At 46.5% G+C, this 24700-nt stretch overlaps 1 protein-coding gene across 2 annotated transcripts in view; it reads left to right on the forward strand.

Annotated features, from left to right (window-relative positions):
• The window catches only part of rab11fip3 (RAB11 family interacting protein 3 (class II)), a 91767-nt gene that overhangs the window by 34936 nt on the left and 32131 nt on the right, over nucleotides 1-24700 (forward strand). For both annotated transcript variants that reach the window (XM_068003614.1, XM_068003616.1), the window contains exon 3: nucleotides 1377-1468. In XM_068003614.1, coding sequence (XP_067859715.1) covers nucleotides 1377-1468 — 92 coding nt within the window. The remainder of the gene's footprint in view (nucleotides 1-1376; nucleotides 1469-24700) is intronic.

A 24700-nucleotide genomic window follows, 5' to 3' on the forward strand; every position in this document is an offset into this window, starting at 1 on the left:
CTCATAACGATCGTAGAATTGCACCGAGGCAATTAAACAGTGCTAGAAGACCGAATATGTGAATCCTGCTGCCAAGGAACACTGCTACCTCTGCTGCTGTTTTCTGAGGACAGAATGAAAAGAGTGCCCCCCCCCCCCCCACCCCGGTCACAAAACCACTCTGACATCTTCCAAATGGTGTATGGGCAGAGGCCATTCAGCCCATCGTGTCTGTGCCAGCTCTTTGCTAGAGCAATCCAAAACTAGTCCCGTTGCCCTTCTCTCTCCCCATAGCCCTCTACTTAAAATATTAAATTTTCCTTAAAAGATGCAATGTTCTCTGCCTCAACCACTCTGGCAAAGCATTCCATGTTCCAACAACCCACTATGTAAAGAACCCCCTACTAATTTTAAATTGATGACCCCCATCACTGACCCCCCCCCCCCCCCCCCCCCAACCAAAGGAATAAGTCTCCCCCCTCTTCATGCTATCAAAACCATTCATCGTCATTAAGATGTTTATTAAGTTTCCTCTTAACCTTCAGCCTCTCGTAACTATAGTTTCCTATCCCTGAAATAATCCTTGTTAATCTATACTGTACACATTCTATGGCTTTAAAGTCCTTTCTATCATTGGGTCCCCAATACAGCACACACACTACTCCTACTGTGACCTAACTAATGTTCTTTACTCTGCACTCTATAGAACAACAGTAATGACTTGCAGTTATGTATAGTTTAGAGGCGTAATCAAAAAAGTGGATGCTGAGCCAAAGAAGGAGACATCAACAGGGGTGATCAAAAGCTTAGTCAAAGATTTGGGTTTAAGGAAGATCTTGGAGGTGGAGAGTTTAAGGGATTTAGGAAGGGATTCCAATGCATGGGACTTGGGCAGCTGAAGGTATAGCCAGCAATGGTGGAATGAAAGGAGGGGGGGGGAGGGGGGATGCCCAGGCCAGAGTCAGAGTAACAGAGGGGGCGTTGTCTGGTTCGAGGAGGTTACAGCGATCGAGAGGAGTGAGGCCATGAAGAAATTTCAATAAAAGGATGAGAATCTTAAATTTGAGGCGTTGAAAGATCGGATGCCAATGTAGGTCAGAGTGATGGGTAGGATACATGATGCAGAGTTTTGGATGAACTGAGAATTACGGAGGGTGGAGGAGCGGAGGCTGGCCAAGAGAGCATTGGAATAATTGAGCCTACAGGTGACAGAAGCATGGATGAGGGTTTCAGTGGCAGATGGGCTGAGGCGGTGGGGAGGGGGGGGTGTCCAGGTATATTATTTTTATATATCTATATATCTCTGTATATCTATATCTATACCTGGACAAGACGTGCATCTACCCTACTGTGTGATTAAACCTAGAAGATTAATGCTTGTACTTCTGTTCCTGCAGATTGTGACAGCCAGAACTATGATGCTGGATTTGGGAATGAGGATGATGTGCTGCCCTGCATTGATGAGTTTGAGGACTTCACCTGCTTTGAGGCAAGTATATGATTGATTGGCATAGGACAATCTCACCTTCAGTCTTGTATTTTGTTTTAAATGGTCCCTGGTGGTTCTGTTGGTAACCAAATTACTTATCGATCTGACCACAGAGACCAGCAAAGTTCCAGGTTCGATCTCGGTTCAGTAATGAGTTGGCTGATCTCTTGTCAGTTTGGCTCACTTGGGTCAGAAGGTTGCGAGCTTGTTATCGCACCAGAACAGGAGCACTCAACCCAGTCTGATGCTTCAGTGCAGTACTAAGGGACTGCTGCACTATCTGAAGTACCATCCTTTCAATGAGATGTTAAAACGAGGGCCTGTCAACTTGTTTAGCTGGGTGTTAAAGCTGCAATGGGAGGACGGGCCAAAAGCGCTGCCTTCATCAAGCTGAGTTCTCCCTTTTTTAAAAAAAAAATCTTGGCTGGGCAGCAGTTGTGATACAGTTGGTACCTGTGTTTTACTGTTCTGGCTATATCCCAGCATTCTATTAGCTTTAATTGCTTCCCCACATTGTCTGGATATTGGAAGTGCTGTATCTACTACTACTCAGCTCTCCCTGTGCTCAGTCAGTTTTGTATACTGTACTTGTATCTCATTTTGACCCAAATGTAATACTTTCCATTCCATCACTATGAATCTGCCCTACTTTTATATCGGCAAATGTGACCAGCTTGCAATTGATTTTAAGTTTTCAGATGATTTGTGCAGATAAACGACCAGTTTTAAACCCTCCTCTTTGTGTGGCAATACACCCCTCAGGAGTATGCTGCTATATTTTTTTTAAAACTTGTTTCACTTCCAGTCCCGTGTGCCGAGATTGATGAACCCAGGGTGCCCCATTTCAAGCCCTGTCGGATGTGACCTCTATATATAGTAAGGTGCACAGACCTTTGTCAGTCCTGCCTTGCGACATAGCTTTTCTTCAGCATTTCAGTCAGGCACGTTGGCCTGATGCCCTCTTCTCATCCATTGGCTGCAAGTCTGTTTGTCTGTGGACTCTATTTGGAATCCTTCCCAGACCGAGGAATTGTTTCGAGAAGAAAAGCAAAGGGGCTTGTTTGGGTGGAGAACTCATTCCTCCATTCTGCACATGCACTCAGCTTCATGTATTGGCTGTAATGGTTGGCAGTGAGGAGGCTTCAAACCTACTATGGACAGGCAGCAATGAGCACACTAGCATCAATGTTATGTGGCTTGTTTATGTGGCACACAGTTTCGATATACAGCAGCGCCAGTTTGAGTAGGTGGCATAAATTGGACCCACTGCACTCTCCAAGGGCAGACTGGAATTTAGAGACTCTGCCTTCCAGCTTTGCCCACTTGAGAGAAATGGTCAGTTAGATCCTTTACTGTTTTTCTTGAAATTGCAATGTTATTCAAATGCATGTTTAAATGTGTGACCTAGAGAGTACTTTTTCTCCTTGATGCTATACCCCTGATCCTGCCACATTGTAATGTAATTCTCACTGAACGAGTCCCTGACTATGCTTTTGACAGTGTCTATGTTGAGGTTGTCTACTGCAGGTTGGATTTGACAATGACTGTGCAGAACAAGATAGTACAGACAGTAGCCCGTAGATCTGCCTGGATGGTGGTGGTGGGGTGGGGGGGGGGAGGGAGGGAGGGAGGGAGGGAAGAGGGGGACTCTGTTCAGATCAGCAGTGGCAAAACCACATTTTCATCCAGCTAGTGGCAGCATTTTGGTAACCTGACGTGGAGTTTCTAACTCTTAGTTGGGCTGAAAGTACTTGGGTGGGGTATGTGTCATGGCTTAGAGCTGGGGTTTCCAAACTGCAATCCGTGGGCCACATGTTGCCCTTGAGGCCTGTCTATTTATGTCACTAAGCCCTGGCAACTGTTTCTATTTACATTAATACGTCTTGCTCTGCTGGTTTCCCCTGTTTACAAAGCAGTGCACCAAAGGGCTCAGGTGACATCAAAACAATTCAGAGCAACCTTTCAGCTTTTTCCTCACAGCAGATTTGTTCATATGCAATTCAATTTGCTGATTGATGAAAATCAATGAGAGATTTAAACTGTGGCCAGCAGGGGTGCATGGTATACAGCTCATTAAGATGAAGGCTTTGCTTAGTGCTGACTTCGGGCAAAACACATCATCTCTGAGCCAGTCAGATTAGAAGGTCCCAGGTTTATTTGCGCTGAGTTAGCTGATATTAATGGGGCAATGGTTTGGGTGCTACAATTGCGGAATGGAGCTGTTGTGTGTGGTGTGAGGGTGTTGCTCTGCTGTCGTTGTGCAGGGACACTGCTACTGTGGTGTCGGGCGAAGCGCTCACTTTCCCTTGCTGAGCTTCTGTGACCTTCAGTTATATAAATTGCTGCTGATCGTGAGTATATGAATTTCAGGAATTACCATGAAATGGCTGGCTGTTCAAGGAAAGAGTTTCAGGTTTGCAAATAAACAGCGATTCAGATTGTGGTTGCTCCTTCACCTGCAGTCTAATGAGCCATTCAGATGAGCCTCCAGGCCTGACTCAGCTAACTAAGTAAGCAGCACACTTTGTTTTGTCTAACTTCTTCACTCTACTCTACTCTGTTTGCACATCCGTGACTGCAGCCAACTGAAAGGCATGTAAAGGACTGAGGTTGGGATGTTCTTCTCACAGAACAGTTGCCACATGGAGTAGACTTTTGATGAGAAGGCAAAAACCCTGAATCACTTAAACAGTTCGATGATTGTAAAAGGGGGAGGGAACTCTAGGTATGTTCTGAATGGACAAACTTCTGTCTGTCCATCCGTCTGAACACATAAGTAAACTGGCTGTTAGAATCATTTCTTCGTAATGAAAATCAATTTGCTGAATAAGGGGGGGCTTGTAAAAAAGGTAATGCAATAATCATGGGCGATTTTAACTTTCACATAGATTGGACAAATCAAATTGGCAAAAATAGCCCTGAGGAGGAGTTCATAGAGTGTATGAAGGACTGTTTCTAAGACCAATACGTCGGGGAACCAACCAGGGAACAGGCCATTTTGGATCTGGTAATGGGTAACGAAACAAAATTAATTAATGATCTCAAAGTAAAGGATCCCTTGGGAAGCAGTGATCATAACATAGAATTTCACATCCAGTTTGAGAGCGAGGATCTTGGGTCTGAAACGACTGTATTAAACTTAAATAAGGGCAATTATAAAAGAATGAGGGCGGAATTGGCTAAAGTGGACTGGGTAAACAGATTAGATGGTATGATGGTGGATAAGCAGTGGCAAACATTTAAAAAGATATTTTATGACTCGCAACAAAAATATATCCCTGTGAGGAGGAAAGACTCCACAAAAAGGGTGAACCAACCATGGCTAACTAAGGAAGTCAAGGATGGTATCAGGTCAGAAGAAAAAGCATACAACATGGCAAAGATTACTGGTAAGCCCGAAGATTGGGAAAACTTTAAAAACCAGCAAAGGATGACTAGAAAAATAATAGAGGGAGAAAATAAATCATGAGAGTAAACTGGCAAGAAATATAAACTTCTACAAGTATATAAAAAGGAAGAGGGTAGCTAAAGTAAACATTGGTCCCTTAGAGGATGAGACTGGGGAAATAATAATGGAAAACAAGGAAATGGCAGAGGAATTGAACAGATATTTTGTATCTGTCTTCAGTAGAAGACACTAATAAAATACCAATAATAGTAGAAAATCAAGGGGCAAAAGGGAGGGAGGAACTAAAAACTATCACTAGAGAAAAAGTACTAGGTAAACTAATGGGTCTGCAGGCTGACAAGTCCCCTGGACCTGATGGTTTGCATCCGAGAGTCTTAAAGGAAGTGGCGACAGAGATGGCGGATGCATTGGTTGTAATCTTCCAGAATTCACTAGATTCTGGAAAGGTCCCAGCGGATTCAAAAACCGCAAACGTAACACCCCTATTCAAGAAGGGAGTGAGCCAGAAAGCAGGTAACTATAGACCAGTTAGCCTAACATCTGTCATTGGGAAATTTTTTTTTTATTCGTTCATGGGATGTGGGAGTCGCTGGCAAGGCCAGCATTTATTGCCCATCCCTAATTGCCCTCTAAGGTGGTGGTGAGCAGCCTTCTTGAACCGCTGTAGTCCGTGTGGTGAAGGTTTGCCCACAGTGCTGTTCGGTAGGGAGTTCCAGGATTTTGACCCAGCGACGATGAAGGAACAGCGATACATTTCCAAGTCAGGATGGTGTGTGACTTGGAGGGGAACGTGCAGGTGGTGTTGTTCCCATGTGCCTCCTGCTCTTGTCCTTCTAGGTGGTAGAGGTCGCAGGTTTGGGAGGTGCTGACGAAGAAGCCTTGGCGAGTTGCTGCAGTGCATCCTGTGGATGGTACACACTGCAGCCACAGTGCGCCGGTGGTGAAGGGAGTGAATGTTTAGGGTGGTGGATGGGGTGCCAATCGAGCGGGCTCATTTGCCCTGGATGGTGTTGAGCTTCTTGAGTGTTGTTGGAGCTGCACTCATCCAGGCAAATGGAGAATATTCCATCACACTCCTGACTTGTGCCTTGTAGATGGTGGAAAGGCTTTGGGGAGTCAGGAGTGAGTCACTTGCTGCAAAATACCCAGCCTCTGACCTGCTCTTGTAGCCACAGTATTTATGTGGCTGGTCCAGTTAAGTTTCTGGTCAATGGTGACCCCCAGGATGTTGATGGTGGGGGCTTCGGCGATGGTAATGCCGTTGAATGTCAAGGGGAGGTGGTTGGACTCTCTCTTGTTGGAGATGGTCATTGCCTGGCCCTTGTCTGGCGCGAATGTTGCTTGCCATTTATCAGCCCAAGCCTGGATGTTGTCCAGGTCTTGCTGCATGCGGGCACGGACTGCTTCATTATCTGAGGGGTTGCAAATGGAACTAAACACTGTGCAATCATCAGAGAACATCCCCATTTCTGACCTTATGATGGAGGGAAGGTCATTGATGAAGCAGCTGAAGATGGTTGGGCCTCGAACACTGCCCTGAGGAACTCCTGCAGCAATGTCCTGGGGCTGAGATGATTGGCCTCCAACAACCACTACCATCTTCCTTTGTGCCAGGTATGACTCCAGCCACTGGAGAGTTTTCCCCCTGATTCCCATTGACTTCAATTTTACTAGGGCTCCTTGGTGCCACACTCTGTCAAATGCTGCCTTGATGTCAAGGGCAGTCACTCTCGCCTCACCTCTGGAATTCAGCTCTTCTGTCCATGTTTGGACCAAGGCTGTAATGAGGTCTGGAGCCGAGTGGTCCTGGCGGAACCCAAACTGAGCATCGGTGAGCTGGTTATTGGTGCGTAAGTGCTGCTTGACGGCACTGTCGACGACACCTTCCATCACTTTGCTGATGATTGAGAGTAGACTGATGGGACGGTAATTGGCCGGATTGGATTTGTCCTGCATTTTGTGGACAGGACATACCTGGGCAATTTTCCACATTGTCGGGTAGGTGCCACTGTTGTAGCTGTACTGGAACAGTTTGGCTAGAGGCGCGGCTAGTTCTGGAGCACAAGTCTTCAGCACTACAGCCAGAATGTTGTCGGGGCCCATAACCTTTTGCTGTATCCAGTGCACTCAGCCGTTTCTTGATATCGCGTGGAGTGAATCAAATTGGCTGAAGACTGGCTTCTGTGATGGTGGGGATATCGGGAGGAGGCCGAGATTAATCATCCGCTCGGCACTTCAGGCTGAAGATGGTTGCAAACGCTTCAGCCTTGTCTTTTGCACTCACATGCAGGACTCCGCCATCATTGAGGATGGGGATGTTTACAGAGCCTCCTCCTCCCGTTAGTTGTTCAATTGTCCACCACCATTCACGACTGGATGTGGCAGGACTGCAGAGCTTTGATCTGATCCGTTGGTTGTGGCATCGCTTAGCTCTGTCGATAGCATGTTGCTTCCGCTGTTTAGCATTCATGTAATCCTGAGTTTTGGGTTCACCAGGTTGGCAGCTCATTTTTAGGTATGCCTGGTGGTGCTCCTGGCATGCTCTCCTACACTCCTTATTGAGCCAGGGTTGATCTGCTGGCTTGTTGTTAATGGTAGAGTGAGGAATATGCCGGGCCATGAGGTTACAGATTGTGCTCGAATCCATTATTGAGGAAGTAGTAGCAGGACATTTGGAGACTTATAATACAATCAAGGAGAGTCAACATGGATTTATGAAGGGGAAATCGTGTCTGACAAATTTATTGGAGTTCTTTGAGGAAGTAACGGGCAGGGTGGATAAAGGGGAACCAATGGATGCAGTATATTTGGATTTCCAAAAGGCATTCGATAAGGTGCCACATAAAAGATCACTGCACAAGATAAGAGCTCATGGTGTTGGGGCTAATATACTGGCATGGATAGAGGATTGGCTAACTAACAGAAAACAAAGAGTCGGGATAAAAGGGTCATTTTCAAAATGGCAATCTGTAACTAGTGGGGTGCCGCAGGGCTCGGTGCTGGGGCCTCAACTATTTACAATATATATCAATGACTTGGATGAAGGAACAGAGTGTCTTGTGGCCATATTTGCTGATGATACAAAGATAGGTGGAAAAGCAAGTTGCGATGAGGATACAAAGTGTCTGCAAAGGGATATTGACAGGTTAAGTGAATGGGCAAAAATTTGGCAGATGGAATATAATGTGGGAAAATATGAAGTCATCCACTTTGGGAGGAAAAATAAAAAAGCAAAATATTATTTGAATGGAGAAATACTACAAAATGCTGCGGTACAGAGGGATCTGGGTGTGCTCGTACATGAAACACAAAAAGTCAACATACTGGTGCAGCAGGTAATCCAGAAGGCAAACAGAATATTGGCCTTTAGGGGGATGGAGTATAAAAGCAGGGAATCCATGCTACAACTGTACAGGGTGCTAGTGAGACCACACCTGGAGGACTGCGTACAGTTCTGGTGCCTTTATTTAAGGAAGGACATACTTGCATTGGAGGCAGTTCAGAGAAGGTTCACTGGGTTGATTCCGGGTATGGAAGGGTTGTCTTATGAGGAAAGATTGACCAGGTTGGGTCTATACTCATTGGAATTTGGAAGAATGAGAGGAGATCTTAGTGAAACATGCAAGATTCTGAGGGGACTTGATAGGATAGATGCTGAGAGGATGTTACCCCTCATGGGGGAATCTAAAATTAGGGGGTATAGTCTCTGAATAAGGGGTCGCCCGTTTAAGACGAAAATGAGGAGGAATTTCTTCTCCCAGAGGGTCGTGAATCTTTGGAATTCTTTACCCCAAAAAGCTGTGGAGGCTGAGTCATTGAATACATTCAAGGCTGAGTTAGACAAATTTTTGATCAGCAAGGGAATCAAAGGATATGGGGAAAGGGCGGGAAAGTGGAGTTGAGTTAAAAATCAGATCAGTCATGATCTCATTAAATGGGGGAGCCGAATGGCCTACTCCTGCTCCTATCTCTTATGGTTTTATGGAATCAATTTTGTTCAATATGTAATAACAGTTGAGCGTAAGAAAACCCATTATACTTATTGAAGCCTGTCCCTTCAGTCCCCTAACTCTCCTATCGAACAATACCTTGACTGGTATATTACTTCAAACATTTATCACCCTTTTGAGTGAAGAGTTCTTCCTAATTTCTGTTTCTTAAATTTTGTCTCTCGCTTTCCTGACTTTAATTTCCTTCGAGTCCACACCTCCCATCACCCACCGAATCAACTTCTACTCCCCATCAATCTCTCCATTGACTCGCGCCACCCTAGCATGGCGATGTCCTTCACGCACACGCCCTCTGCTCCCCTGACACTGGCTTACTCTTCATTCTCCACTTCATTGTTGATGACCACTCATTCAGCCACTGTCCCAGCCCTCTGGAACTCCCTCCCTGATTTCTAAAGTGCTCTAAAGATCTTTTCACTCCCTACCCCTCCTTCTGTCCACCCTTCCCTTTCTTCCCTTCTGGACCCTGTCCATTCCTGTTGCCTACTGCCCTATATGGTGCTCTGCTGTCTTTGTCCATGGGGAGTGCTGTAGAAATGTAAGTTAGTACAAGTTCTGAGTTTCCCTTCTCTGGACAGTTTAGAAAGAAATTGCAATTTTGTTGACCCTTTCATTTCTACAGGACATTTCGCTGCATTTCCCAGCCAGTGGATTACTTTGGAAGTACAGTCACCTATTGGGTAGGCAAACACAGCAGCCAATTTGAGCTGAGAGGGCCTACCAGTTGCAGTCAGATGAATTTAGTATTTTATATACTTGAAGTTCCCAACTCCACATCTTTACAGCCTTCCCTCCAAACCATACAGCTGGAACTTTTTTTTATTTCAAAATATACTTTCTTTGATAAAATTTGAAGATACATACAGTTCAATGTAAAAAGACACAATTTCAAGCAATGCGGTTCAAACCAATACAATTAAAACGTACGCACTACGATCCCGTTATTACAATACAAAACATAGTATATGTCTTATACATTCTGTACAATACAAAGTAGGGTGGCCTTTCTCCATAGAACCTTTGTGTAGGTCGCACCTCGCTCCAGTGCTCCTGGACCTTGGAGTGTGCCAGTCGGCAACACTCGGTCGTGGACAGCTCCTTCAGCTGGAAGTCCAACAGGTTTCAGGTGGACCAAAGGGTCTCCTTCACCGAGTTGATGGTCTTCCAACAGCAGGTGATATCTGTCTTGGTGTGCGTCCCGGGGAACAGCCCGTAGAGCACAGGTCCTGTGTTACCGAACTGTTGGGGATGAACCGGGACAGATACCAACGCATCTCTCTCCACACCCTCTGCGCAAAGGGGCAGTCCATCAGGAGGTGGGCGACGGTCTCGTCCCCGCTGCAGCCTTGAGGGAAGCTCGTGGTGGTGCTGAGATGCCGTGCGTGCAGGAAAGACCACACTGGAAGGGCCCTTCTCACCACCATCCACGCTACATCCTGGTGCCTGTTCGTCAGTTCTGGCGACTAGACATTGTGCCATATGGCTTTGACCGTCTGGGGAACTGCCCGATCGGATCCACCCTCCTTTCCCTGCAGAACTCGCGGAATGTTCCATGTCAACCATTGTCCAATGGCCTTGTGGTTAAAGGAACTTCTCCACTTGGGACAGGTGGTAGGGTACGGTCCAGCTGGACGGACATCCTGTGTCTGCTCGGTGAGCGTGGCTAGACCCACGCTTCTCAGTGTGGTGGACAGGTAGAAGCTCAGCACGTCGTGACACTTGGTGTTTGCGTACTGGAGCTCGACACACATCCTGAGGCAGCCACACGCACAGGTGGCCATCAGGATCAGAGCAGCATTGGGGACGCCCTTCCCCCCCCAGCCCCCCCCCCCCCCACCTTTGTCTAGGGGCTTGTACATGGCGTCCCTGCGGACGCGTTGTCCGTTGGGCTTCCAGACAAAGTGGAAGATAGCTTAGAATCATAGAAGTTTACAACATGGAAACAGGCCCTTCGGCCCAACATGTCCATGTCGCCCAGTTTATACCACTAAGCCAGTCCCAATTGCCTGCACTTGGCCCATATCCCTCTATACCCATCTTACCCATGTAACTGTCCAAATGCTTTTTAAAAGACAAAATTGTACCTGCCTCTACTACTGCCTCTGGCAGCTCGTTCCAGACACTCACCACCCTTTGAGTGAAAAAATTGCCCCTCTGGACCCTTTTGTATCTCTCCCCTCTCACCTTAAATCTATGCCCCCTTGTTATAGACTCCCCTACCTTTGGGAAAAGATTTTGACTATCGACCTTATCTATGCCCCTCATTATTTTATAGACTTCTATAAGATCACCCCTTAACCTCCTACTCTCCAGGGGAAAAAGTCTCAGTCTATCCAACTTCTCCCTATAAGTCAAACCATCAAGTCCCGGTAGCATCCTAGTAAATCTTTTCTGCACTCTTTCTAGTTTAATAATATCCTTTCTATAATAGGGTGACCAGAACTGTACACAGTATTTCAAGTGTGGCCTTACTAATGTCTTGTACAACTTCAACAAGACATCCCAACTCCTGTATTCAATGTCCTGACCAATGAAACCAAGCATGCCGAATGCCTTCTTCACCACCCTATCCACCTGTGACTCCACTTTCAAGGAGTTATGAATCTGTACTCCTAGATCTCTTTGTTCTATAACTCTCCCCAACGCCCTACCATTAACGGAGTAGGTCCTGGCCCGATTCGATCTACCAAAATGCATCACCTCACATTTATCTAAATTAAACTCCATCTGCCATTCATCGGCCCACTGGCCCAATTTATCAAAATCCCGTTGCAATCCTAGATAACCTTCTTCACTATCCACAATGCCACCAATCTTGGTGTCATCTGCAAACTTACTAACCATGCCTCCTAAATTCTCATCCAAATCATTAATATAAATAACAAATAACAGCGGACCCAGCACCGATCCCTGAGGCACACCGCTGGACACAGGCCTCCAGTTTGAAAAACAACCCTCTACAACCACCCTCTGTCTTCTGTTGTCAATCCAATTTTGTATCCAATTGGCTACCTCACCTTGGATCCTGTGAGATTTAACCTTATGTAACAACCTACCATGCGGTACCTTGTCAAAGGCTTTGCTAAAGTCCATGTAGACCACGTCTACTGCACAGCCCTCATCTATCTTCTTGGTTACCCCTTCAAAAAACTCAATCAAATTCGTGAGACATGATTTTCCTCTCACAAAACCATGCTGACTGTTCCTCATCGGTCCCTGTCTCTCCAAATGCCCGTAGATCCTGTCTCTCAGAATACCCTCTAACAACTTACCCACTACAGATGTCAGGCTCACCGGTCTGTAGTTCCCAGGCTTTTCCCTGCCGCCCTTCTAGATTGAGTGACTGACTGCAGAGCGGTGGGGAATGGGCCAGACTTTGGCCACGTAGAGTGACACTGCAAGTACCTCACACCTTATCACCAGGTTCCTGCCAGTTATGGAGAGGGAGTGCCTCACCCACATAACAAGCTTCTGTTTGGCTTTGGCGACCCACTCCTCCCAGTTCTTGGTGCAGGCTTGGGGCCCTCCGAGCCAGATCCCCAGCACCTTCAGATAGTCGGACCTGACAGTGAAGGGGACAAAGAATCTGGTCTTCCACCTGCCAAAGAACATGACATCACTCTTACTTCAGTTCACTCTGGCCTCCGAGGCTAGCTCGAACTGGTTGCAGAAGCCCATCAGTCTGTATATCGATTGCTGATCAGAGCAAAAGACGGTGACATCGTCCATGTACAGGGAAGCCTTAACCTGAGATCCTCCGCTGCCTGGGATCGTCACCCCTCCTGATACCCGCATCCTTCCTGATGGATGCGGCAAACGACTCAATACAACATACGAACAAGACTGTGGAGAGAGGACAGCCCTGCCTGAGACTCCAGATCTAATCGGAAAGCTCTCTGACTCCCGCCCGTTGATTAGGACTGCACTACGGATGTCAGGGTAGAGCAGTTGGATCCAAGCGCGGATTCCCTCCCCAAGCTGCATTTTCGAGAGCACGCCCATCATGCACGTGTGGGATATTCTGTCTAAGCCTTCTCCTGGTCCAGGCCGATGAGGCTGGTGTTCACCCCCCTGTCTTGCACGTAGATGATCGTATCCCTTGGCAGTGCAAGGCTATCAGAGATCTTAATGCTGGGTACAGTACAAGTCTGATCGGGGTGGATCACCAGCTCCAGAGCAGACTTAGGCCTGTTGGCGATGGCCTTAAGACAGAATCTAGTAGTCAACATTTAGCAAGGAGATGGGTCGCCAATTTCAGATTTCTTCCCTCTTCCCCCTTCCACTTGTCGATGAGGGTGATGATGCCTTTCCTCATGGTCTCTGCCGTGTTGCCTGCCAGAAGCATACCCCCTAATACTTTCTTTAAATTCATTCGTGGGAGGTGGGTGTCGCTGGCAAGGCCAGCATTTATTGCCCTTTAGAAAATGATGATGAGTCACCTTGAAACCCTGCAGTCCATGTGGTGAAGGATCTCCCACAGTGCTGTTCGGTTGGGAGTTCCAGGATTTTGACCCAGCGACGATGAAGGAACGGCGATATATTTCCAAGTCAGGATGATGTGTGTCCTGGAGGGGAACTTGCAGGTGGTGGTGTTCCCATGTGCCTGCTGTCCTTGTCCTTCTGGGTGGTAGAGGTCGCGGGTTTGGGAGGTGCTGTCGAAGAAGCCTTGGCGAGTTGCTGCCGTGCATCTTGTAGATGGTACACACTGCAGCCACAGTGCACTGGTGGTGAAGGGATTGAATGTTTAAGGTGGTGGATGGGGTGCCAATCAAGTGGGCTGCTTTGTCCTTCTTGAATGTTGTTGGAGCTGCACTCATCCAGGCAAGTGGAGAGTATTCCATCACACTCCTGACTTGTGCCTTGTAGATGGTGGAAAGTCTTTGGGGAGTCAGGAGGTGAGTCTCTCGCCGCAGAATACCCAGCCTCTGACCTCCTCTTGTAGCCACAGTATTTGTGTCTGGTCCAGTTAAGCTTCTGGTCAATGGTGACCCCCAGGATGTTGATGGTGGGGGATTCGGCGATGGTAATGCCATTGAATGTCAAGGGGAGGTGGTTAGACTCTCTCTTGTTGGAGATGGTCATTGCCTGGCACTTGTCTGGTGCCAATGTTACTTGCCACTTATCAGCCCAAGCCTGGATGTTCAGGTCTTGCTGCATGCGGGCTCGGACTGCTTCATTATTTGAGGGGTTGCGAATGGAACTGAACACTGCAATCATCAGCCAATATCTCCATTTCTGACCTTATGATGGAGGGAAGGTCATTGATGGAGCAGCTCAAGATGGTTGGGCCTAGGACACAGCTCCAAGATATTGTTGCAGGAGTTCCTCAGGGCAGAGATGATTGGCCTTCAACAACAACTACCATCTTCCTTTGTGCTTGGTATGATTCCAGCCACTCGAGAGTTTTCCCCCTAATTCCCATTGACTTCAATTTTACTAGGACTCCTTGATACCACACTCTTGTCAAATGCTGCCTTGATGTCAAGGGCAGTCACTCTCACCTCACCGTTGGAAATCAGCTTCCGTTAGGTCTGGGCCTATCCAGTCCCACAGAGCCAAGTACAACTCAACCGGTAAGCCATCACTTCCAGGAGTTCTGCTCTTCTCGAAGGATCAGACGGCCTTTGTCAGCTCATCCAAGTTAACATCTGACTGAGATAGAGGACAGGACGGACTGGGAGGCTGTGCTGTCGGTGGGTTTTGTGTTGTACAGCCCAGCCTAAAAGGATTTACTGATCCTCAGCAAGTCAGCTGGCGAAGAAGTCACTGAGCCGTCTTCATCCTTCAGGCTGCTGATCCCAGAGGTCTCTGTGCAGATTTTGGAAGAAGTGCGAGCACTTCTTGTCCTGCTCCACAGAGCGGACTCTGGACCGGAAGATGATGATTGAGTCCTTGGAGGTGAAGAGCAAGGCTTGCTGGCCCTTCACCTCTGAATTCCTCCCCGACATCGACTGCAGCTGGAGCAGATCCTGCATGCTTTTCTGGAGTTGCAACACTTCCCTCGCTCTTGCTCGCTTGCTCTCTTGCTCTTGCCTTCTGAACACCTTCTGAGGATGAACAACCTCTTGATGTAGGCCTTGACCTTTTCTCGCCGGTGTGCCGTGGAGTTGGAGAGGGGTGTCACAGTCCTCCAACCTGTGTAATCCCTCTCTAGTTCCTCAATGTTCTTCGGGATCAACAGTCTCACGTTCAGTTTCCATATTCCCCCTAGCTGCCTTCTGGACCTCCTGCGATTGACAGTTGGCCAGTAGGAGGCAGTGATCAGAAAACAACACTGGCTGGATGCCCTGAGCGTTAGGGACACATGAAGTCTATCCTGGCACGGACGGACCCGTCTGGCCTGGACCAGGTGTATCTCTGCAGCGCTCAGTTTGCAGGGTTTCTGAAGACATTCCGAAGCTTTGCGTCTTTCACTGCTTCCGTCAGGAGTTTGGACGTGATAGCCAGTATTTCGTTGCCCCTACTGGATTGTCCATCTGCATCGATGATGCAGTTGAAGTCTCCGGCAAGAATGACTGGCCTGGAGGTAGTCAACAGCATCGGGAGATACTGGAAGACCTCCGACTGCTCGCTCCTGAAGGTCGGGGCATTCATACTGATCAATCGGAGCACCGCCTTGCAGGAGGTCACATCGTGCGTGGATTTGCCGCAGGATCGACACACTCTGGGCTGCCCCTGGTACAGCACGTACCCACGACTTGTCCTAATTGCGATACTTGATGGGAGATGGATGATGTTTCCCTCAACATCTGCCCTCCGCGTCGCCTTGATGCTACTCTTGTTGGTCCAGATCCCGTGTGTGTCCTGGATGTCGATGCTCTGATCCGCTCTGTTCATGTATCTCTTGAGGAACATCAGCATGTCCACGACAGGCACATGCGGGTTGAACATGTGGACCGTTAGTGTTCGTTCCTCCTCCTGCGGGAATGCGAAGATCGGCTCCATGGTGAGGAGCAACAACTGCGCTTCCTTCCCCTTCTCCTTGGACATCCTGCGACATCCCTGAAGGTCACATCGAAATATCCGCTCCTTCAAGTCCTGCAGGCAGAAGATGTCCACGGCCTCAAATCCACAGGCTTCGAGAAGAACCTTCCTCACGAAGATGTTTCGTTGCCACGGCGAGGGTCCTTCACCCGTCCTTGTGGTCAGCCTGACGGTGTTTCGCACCCCGTGCCCAGGTGCTCGGGAACCTCTGGCCACCATGTCCGCCGCAAAGAGAAAACGTTGTCACCTTACTGGAAAAGGGTGTTAGACCGGTCTCCAGCCAGCATTAGGATCCACCGCTACGTCAGCAAAGCTCCAACTGGTTGTAGCTGATTCTACTCGTCCTGGGAGAACCTCCTTCGTGATCAAGGTCTCTCCCCTGCTTCTCGTCGCTCATCCTCTGCACTTTTAGGATCAGTCTTGTTGCTCTTCTCTATCCTCTTCAAAGCATTTGTAAACAATTTTACAACACCAAGTTATAGTCCAGCAATTTTATTTTAAATTCACAAGCTTTCGGAGATTTTCTCCTTCCTCAGGTAAATGTTCAGGATCTCCTTGAAGCCTACGCATTTATACATATTGAATAATACATGGTGTTTACAGACTGCCCCTGCAACTGCCCGTTGCCAAGGCAATCACCGTGTTCAGACAGAGAGGTGTCATCTGCAGAACCCCCGAATACACATTCAACAAAAAAACAAACAGGGAAAAAAAACAGAGAAAAAAAACACAGAGAGAGGCAGAAACATCCGGAAGGCAGAGAGAGCCAGCAAATGACCCATTATATTAAAAACAGATAACATTTGTTCGCTGGTGGGGTAACGTGTAGCGTGACATGAACCCAAGATCCCGGTTGAGGCCGTCCTCATGGGTGCGGAACTTGGCTATCAATTTCTGCTCGACGATTTTGCGTTGTCGTGTGTCTCGAAGGCCGCCTTGGAGTACGCTTACCCGAAGGTCGGTGGATGAATGTCCATGACTGCTGAAGTGTTCCCCGACTGGGAGGGAACCCTCCTGTTTGGCGATTGTTGCGCGGTGTCCGTTCATCCGTTGTCGCAGCGTCTGCATGGTCTCGCCAATGTACCATGCTCTGGGGCATCCTTTCCTGCAACGTATGAGGTAGACAACGTTGGCCGAGTCACAGGAGTATGAACCATGCACCTGGTGGGTGGTGTCATCTCGTGTGATGGTGGTATCTGTGTCGATGATCTGGCATGTCTTGCAGAGGTTACCGTGGCAGGGTTGTGTGGCGTCGTGGACGCTGTTCTCTTGAAAGCTGGGTAGTTTGCTGCGAACGATGGTCTGTTTGAGGTTGGGTGGCTGTTTAAAGGCGAGTAGTGGAGGTGTGGGGATGGCCATAGCGAGGTGTTTGTCCTCATTGATGACATGTTGAAGGCTGCGGAGAACATGGCGTAGTTTCTCTGCTCCGGGGAAGTACTGGACGACAAAGGGTACTCTGTTGGTTGCGTCCCGTGTTAGTCTCCTGAGGAGGTCTATGCGATTTTTTGCTGTGGCCCGTCGGAACTGTCGATCGATGAGTCGAGCGTCATATCCCGTTCTTACTAGGGCGTCTTTCAGCGTCTGTAGGTGTCCATCGCGTTCCTCCTCGTCTGAGCAGACCCTGTGTATTCGCAGGGCCTGTCCATAGGGGATGTCCATAGGCTCTTCAAAGCATGTTAGGGATGTTGTGGAACAGTGACCAGAACTGAACTGAACCCTGTACTCGAGTGTGTTCTGCCCAGTACATTGTAAAGCCCCAGTATAACTCTAGGCTTGCGCTCTATGCCTCTGGCTATGTATCCCAACATCCAGTTTATTTTTTAAATTGCTTCACCACATTGTCTCAACGCTGAATCTGATGAGTCCATTATAACTCTCAGGCTCACCTCTCACTCTCTCCAGTATAATCTAGTTTCCTTTGCCCCATGCAATGTAGCTCGTGAATAAAAATGCAAGGGTTTGCTATTTAGGCCTGAAGTATCCCGGCTGGGCTTCTGCTGTGAATTCTTCTTCCTTCATCCCGCACCTGGCCCCCCCCGGCACCCCCCCCCCCCCCCCCCAAGTTTATCCCATACCCAGATCATGGTCCCCACCTAACACCCACCTCCTTGACACTAGTGGGTGTTTGTTTTGCCCACAGGAAGACAGCAGAGTCTGTGCTTTTTAAAAAGCACAATCACAAATAGAAACCCATGGTACGGGAGAGTGGTCACAACTTTCACTTGGTTCTCACTCCTTTGGCTGGGCCTCAAAGTTTAAGATGATTACACTGAAACAGAATTGCTGCATTGTGAAAACAAATGGTGCAAGCTTCACGCTCTCTTTCTCTCCCCCCACCGCCCCTCCACAAAAACAAAAAAACTGTCACCTAATGTACCTTTTGTTACTTTATTCTATCTCCTTAAGCTGTGCTGTTTCCTGTTGCCTCCCACAGCAAGCCTGTTCCTACCAGAGGTACAGCTGATTTACCTTGCAACCAAGATAAAAGTTGGAAATATTTTCCCCCGTTTGTATCTTGGTGTCGTCTTGCCAGATAAATATTGAACTGAAAGTGAAGTGCTTTCTGTGGCTTTAGAATCTGCATGTCTGACATTGGGCAGCTTGTTTGGGCCTCAACACCAAGACCCTGTAAACAGAAGCCGCCATGAGCTTCCATACTGTAAGGATTCGGTATTAGAACAGGACAGCTACACTTAATCAGCTCGCGATGAGACTTGGTGTCGAGCTCAGTTTGGAATTCACGCGGATGATTTGAGATTCTCTGATAATGTGAGCAATCGGTTACACTAGTGCAGCTACTCTGTTTATTTTTTTATTCATTCTCAGGATGTGGGTGTTGCTGGCAAGGCCAGCATTTGTTGTCCATTCCTAGTCGTCCTGATAGCAGTTTGATACAATTGAGTGGCTTGCTCAGCCGCTTTGGAGGGCAGATAAAAGTCAACCACATTAGTGTGGGACTGGAGTCACATACAAGCCAGACGAGGTAAGGACGGCAGGCTTCCTTCCCTAAAGGAAGGACGTTAGCAAACCAGTTGAGTTTTTACAACAAACTGACAGCTTTGTGGTCCCTTTTACTGATGCCAGCTTTTTATTTCCAGATTTAAAAAAAAATTGAATTCAAATTCTCAAACCGCCATGGTGGGATTTGAACTCGTGTTCTCTTGAATTATTAGTCCAGTAACCAAATCACTACACGAGTGCACCCCTTTTTCATATGCATGAAGCACTGTTTTATTCCAGGCATGACCTCGGGAAGCGGGGGAGAGGAGGAGTGGGTACAGCTGTAGTTTGATTTGCAGGGACTGCTGCCTTGTGTCCAAATTGGCATTGGTGATGACCTGCCGATGGGGACAATCAGGTCGGAATGGACACTGGAGAGACTTGGGCCTTTCAGCCTTGCATGGAGGCCTCTATGGTTGGCGTATAAGATGGTATAGAAAGCTAGATCCACTAAAGAAGTTAAAATACAGGGGTCACAGGCTTAAACTAATAAAAAGCAAATTTAGGGCTGATATTGGGTAGTTTTTCTTCTCTGTGATCATTATGTGGAATGGACTCTTGGATAGAGTAGTGGTGGTAGAATCCCTGGAATCATGAAGCAACTGGATGCTTCAGTGAGGGGGCTGTAGAATCAATGTGGGTGGGTGAATTAAGATGGGCCGAATGGCCTTCCTCATCTGTAATTATCTTGTGACTGGCATGTGATGTAACCATTTACATTGATTTTTGGCAGTGATCCAATCTCTGTTTACCTGGACAATCCGTATCAAATTTAAAAAGCCTGAACCAGTTTGTGTTTCATAATGCATTAGATGAGAAGCCTGTTGACACTGTAGATTTTTTACCTCTTCTGGCTGCATTTTCTCTTCTGTTGCCGCCAGTATTTATCTCCACCAAAATAGTGTCGAATGGCACTGATTGTATGGAAAATTGTTTTGCAAATGTTAGTTACAATTCGCAGAGGTGCCTGTGTTATGGTGACATTAGACCCAAAGCAATGCCATGGCGTTTCTGGGTGCAATTCGCAGTGTTGTCATCTGTTTGTCTGAAATTATGTGGAAATTGGTTAATAACTGAGAGGAAATGGAGAAAGATCCACAGAGCCAATAAGAGAAAGCCATTAAGGTGTAAAGCGGGTTGAGAAAGAGAGCATCTGATGGATGACTGGATTAGAGACCCTTTGTCACAACAGGAAAGGACTAGTGCTTAACCTGTCGCTATTCCCTCTGCTTGCTTTGTGTCATGTGCATGCATGTATGTGTGTGTGCATTTGTCCCTGGGGATGGGTATGAGGAGAGGGTGTTTAGTTCCAAATCCACAATTGCATCTACCGATTATAAAGTCGGGCTTCAGTAAAAGATCTTGTCGGTCTTTTTTGAGCAATGCTAATCTATATTGCAGCGATCAAACTTCAGTTGACTGAAAAGTTGCCTAAATTCTGTCTCTAATTTGTAAACAACACCTCAGTACTAAGTCTGTACTCAGTCAGTTGCTGAAAGGGTTGTCTAGTTTACTTAAAGTGGGTGGTGTCTAACAGTTGAATGTGGTCATATTATTCTCGCTGGTTTCGGTGTGATGTTGGCACGTTAAAATAGAAGAGGCTGCACACACAACCAGGAAATGCCTTTCCGATGGATTAAAGTCACTTAACACGCAGTTGATTTTTGATACTCGATGAAATATTCACGTGGGGGAAACTGTAGATAGGAATGCTCCTCCATTAGCTTGCAACCCTGCTGGTGGCTGCATCTTCTGCGATTCATGTGCCCGGCACTGCCTACACTCTGCAATTGTGCACGGTGGCTGGGTGAGTTTAAATTTCCTGATCAAATGGGTTGTGGAAAGAAAATGTACTGTAAGATACAGTTTGCCCAATCACTTCAGCTTTGTGTCTTAGAACTGCCCCTGTAAATGTCCAATGCAGAGACATAGTACTATCAACAAAGACTGCATCAAATGATATCAGTTCATGCCAAATGAACGTTTATTTTTTTAAAAAAGCAAGATGGGTGATATCTTCACATCCTTCACACCTGTAATGTGCCTGGTGATGGATCTTATATTTCCGAATTCTATGTGCCAGTTGGACATTTACAGGAGACGTAGTATTTTGCATATTGTGGGAATGTGATGCTGGCTGGTGTCTGTCCTGCTTTGCATATCCCTGTACAGTTCAACCTTGTGTTGGATTGATGTACAGATTGAAGGATCAAACAAAATAGGCCTGTTCATTTGGCCTAAAATTACCCAATTACACCAGAGGGGAAAGGAAACCTTTGAATGTTTCCAATAGACCAGAGAGCAAGTGCTCAGAGTTCAGATTGACCATCTCGCCAGTAATGTGCAAGCTAATTTTCCATTTCTAGAGGTGATGCCAGGTAGTTCTTTGAGAGAGAGAGAGTGGATGTGTGTGAGCAGTAAGATTGACTCTACATGGTTCTAATGGAGTATTGTGTGGTGCATGCAGCTGTGGGCTTGCACCCCAAAACTTTCTGGTCTACATAAATGGCCTGGATACTCAAATCAACTGGAAGCTGGTCAGATTTTCAGGAAACGTATAAATGAGCAGTGGAGACAGAGGATATAGTATAAGATTTGCAAATGGGTTTTGATGGGTTGTGCAGTTCAGTGGGAACGTGGTCCATGACATTTAATGCTAAGAAATGTGAAAAATGAGTGCATAAATATACTATTTTTAAAAATTCATTCTCAGGATGTGGGCATTGCTAGCAAGGCCGGCATTTATTGCCCTTGAGAAGGTGATGAGCCGCCGCCTTGAACCGCTGCAGTCCATGTGGTGAAGGTACTCCCACAGTGCTGTTAGGGAGTTTCAGGATTTTGACCCAGCGACGATGAAGGAACGGCCGATATATGTTTAAGTCGGGATGGTGTGTGACTTAGAGGGGAACTTGGAGGTGATGGTGTTCCTATGCATCTGCTGCCCTGTTCTCTTAGATGGTGGACTAGCCTTTACAAGGTTGGATGTTTAGGCTTTCAGTCAGTACGAGAACAGAGCGACCTGCATAAGTTACTTTAAATATCCAGGCAGTGCAGGTGAATGTTAGTACAGAAAGCTTATACTCAGGCTTTCTGATGCACTGGTGAATGTACTCCAAGAATACTACGTTTCAATTTTGATCAACACTCCACAAAAGGGGAGACTTGCAATTCAGGCAGCACGGGCTGGATGCCATATATTTAGATACTTCATGAAAAGTGTGTGTTCAGTGTATGATTGATTGTTTGCACCAGAGTTCAGTAACCATTCATACTCTGTCCATTACAGATCTCCCAGGATTGATTTTTGGTCTGAAATGAGTTGTATCTCTTGAGCATATCTTAAAGACTGTTAAATCTTTTAATCAGCAATGAAAAATCTTGTATGAAGTAAGATGTCTGTGATTAGTATGGTGTACAGGGTTGCTCTGCACATTAGTCTTGGTATTAAAAGTATGGGTTTCAAGTTACTTTACTTGACGTGACATTGTTCTGTGGTGTGCTGAAATTAAGCTTTTGTTTGTTGGGAATTTTTCAGTATTTCTGTTTGAAGGAAGCTCCTCTCTTCTTCCTGTTCTCCATATTACTCGCACCAATTGTTGTAAAGGAATGTAAGAAGGACTTCCTTAATATAGAAGTACTGAAAAATTCTTCTGCCACAGTCCCTTTGCTCAGTACGGTTTCAAGGGCACTGTGCTACAGGAAGGTCTGGCTGCATTGTACTTCACAGGTTGGTCAGCTACTGTCCTATTGCCAGTTCTTGGTTCATTGTGTAATGGCAGCTACTTACTAGTCTGAGGCATGGTTGAATTGTTTGGGGGTTGGGGGGGGGGGGGTTTGTACTTATCTAGGCAGAAGTAGTTTTGGACATGCTAATGGTTAGATCATGTATGTTGATGTACATACACTGCCTCAGTATTGACTTTTGTTTGTTGGGTGTTACCCTGTGTGAGGACACTGGTGCCACAGTTGAAGAGGTTCTTCACAATGGAGTGTTGTGCTGGACGTGGAGCAAGGTCCTCAAGTGTGAGTGGAGGAGAATCCAGTTCATCTACGTCTGGTGCAGCACTAACGTATGATCAGGGCTCTGATGTACAGCAACTGAATAAGTCAAATCCTACAATCAAATCTATAATTAAGGATAGGGTGACTGAACACCTTGAGAATTTTCAGTTAATCAGAGAGAGCCAGCATGGATTTGTGAAAGGTGGGTCGTGCCTGACGAACCTGATTGAATTTCTTGAAGAGGTGACTAAAGTAGTGGACAGGGGAATGTCAATGGATGTTATTTATATGGACTTCCAGAAGGCATTTGATAAGGTCCCACATAAGAGACTGTTAGCTAAGATAGAAGCCCATGGAATCGAGGGAAAAGTACGGGCTTGGTTAGGAAGTTGGCTGAGCGAAAGGCGACAGAGAGTAGGGATAATGGGTAAGTACTCACATTGGCAGGATGTGACTAGTGGAGTCCCACAGGGATCTGTCTTGGGGCCTCAATTATTCACAATATTTATTAACGACTTAGATGAAGGCATAGAAAGTCTCATATCTAAGTTTGCCGATGACACAAAGATTGGTGGCATTGTAAGCAGTGTAGATGAAAACATAAAATTACAAAGGGATATTGATAGATTAGGTGAATGGGCAAAACTGTGGCAAATGGAATTCAATGTAGATAAATGTGAGGTCATCCACTTTGGATCAAAAAAGGATAGAACAGAGTACTTTCTAAATGGTAAAAAGTTATAAACAGTGGATGTCCAAAGGGACTTAGGGGTTCAGGTACATAGATCATTGAAGTGTCATGAACAGGGGCAGAAAATAATCAATAAGGCTAATGGAATGCTGGCCTTTACATGTTGAGGACTAGAGTACAAGGGGGCAGAAGTTATGCTGCAGCTATACAAAACCCTGGTTAGACCGCACCTGGAGTACTGAGAGCGGTTCTGGGCACCGCACCTTCAGAAGGACATATTTGCCTTGGAGGGAGTGCAGCGTAGGTTTACTAGAATGATACCCGGACTTCAAGGGTTAAGTTACGAGGAGAGATTAAACAAATTGGTGTTGTGTTCTCTAGAGTTTAGAAGGTTAAGGGGTGATCTGATGGAAGTTTATAAGATATTAAGGGGAACAGATAGGGTGGTTAGAGAGAAACTATTTCCGCTGGTTGGGGATTCTAGGACTATGGGGCACAGTCTAAAAATTAGAGCCAGACCTTTCAGGAGTAAGATTAGAAAACATTTCTACACACAAAGGGTGGTAGAAGTTTGGAACTCTCTTCTGCAAACGGCAATTAATACTAGCTCAATTGCTAAATTTAAATGTGAGATAGATAGCTTTTTGGCAACCAAAGGTATTAAGGGATATGGGCCAAAGGCAGGTCTCTGGAGTTAGATCAGCCATGATCTTATCAAATGGCGGAGCAGGCACGAGGGGTTGAATGGCCTACTCCTGTTCCTATGTTCTTAAATCCCATTGTTACAAGATTGTGGGATTTTTTTTTTCTGCTATTTTGCGGGCCACATTCCATGATTCCATACTCCCCCACCGTGGAAACGGCAAACCAGTTGGTCAGCCTACGGCTGTTAGTGTGTAAGTGCACCTGGTGTCTGGAAAGCTGGTCTTTAGATATAGAGGACTTGTGGTGTCCCACTGTTCTACTCCTTGGTGCATGATTAGTTACTCTGTCTTCCTGCAGGGAAGTATTTTTATTAATGTTTTTATAAACCTAATCAACCAGTTATGTACTCTTGACTGTACTGCATAAATGTAGCTTACAGGAACTCAATTATACAATTGAAGAGACTGTGAGGTTGATTGCTTATCCCACTT

The sequence above is a fragment of the Heptranchias perlo genome, chromosome 22, assembly GCF_035084215.1.
Source record: "Heptranchias perlo isolate sHepPer1 chromosome 22, sHepPer1.hap1, whole genome shotgun sequence".
Taxonomy (NCBI): domain Eukaryota; kingdom Metazoa; phylum Chordata; class Chondrichthyes; order Hexanchiformes; family Hexanchidae; genus Heptranchias; species Heptranchias perlo.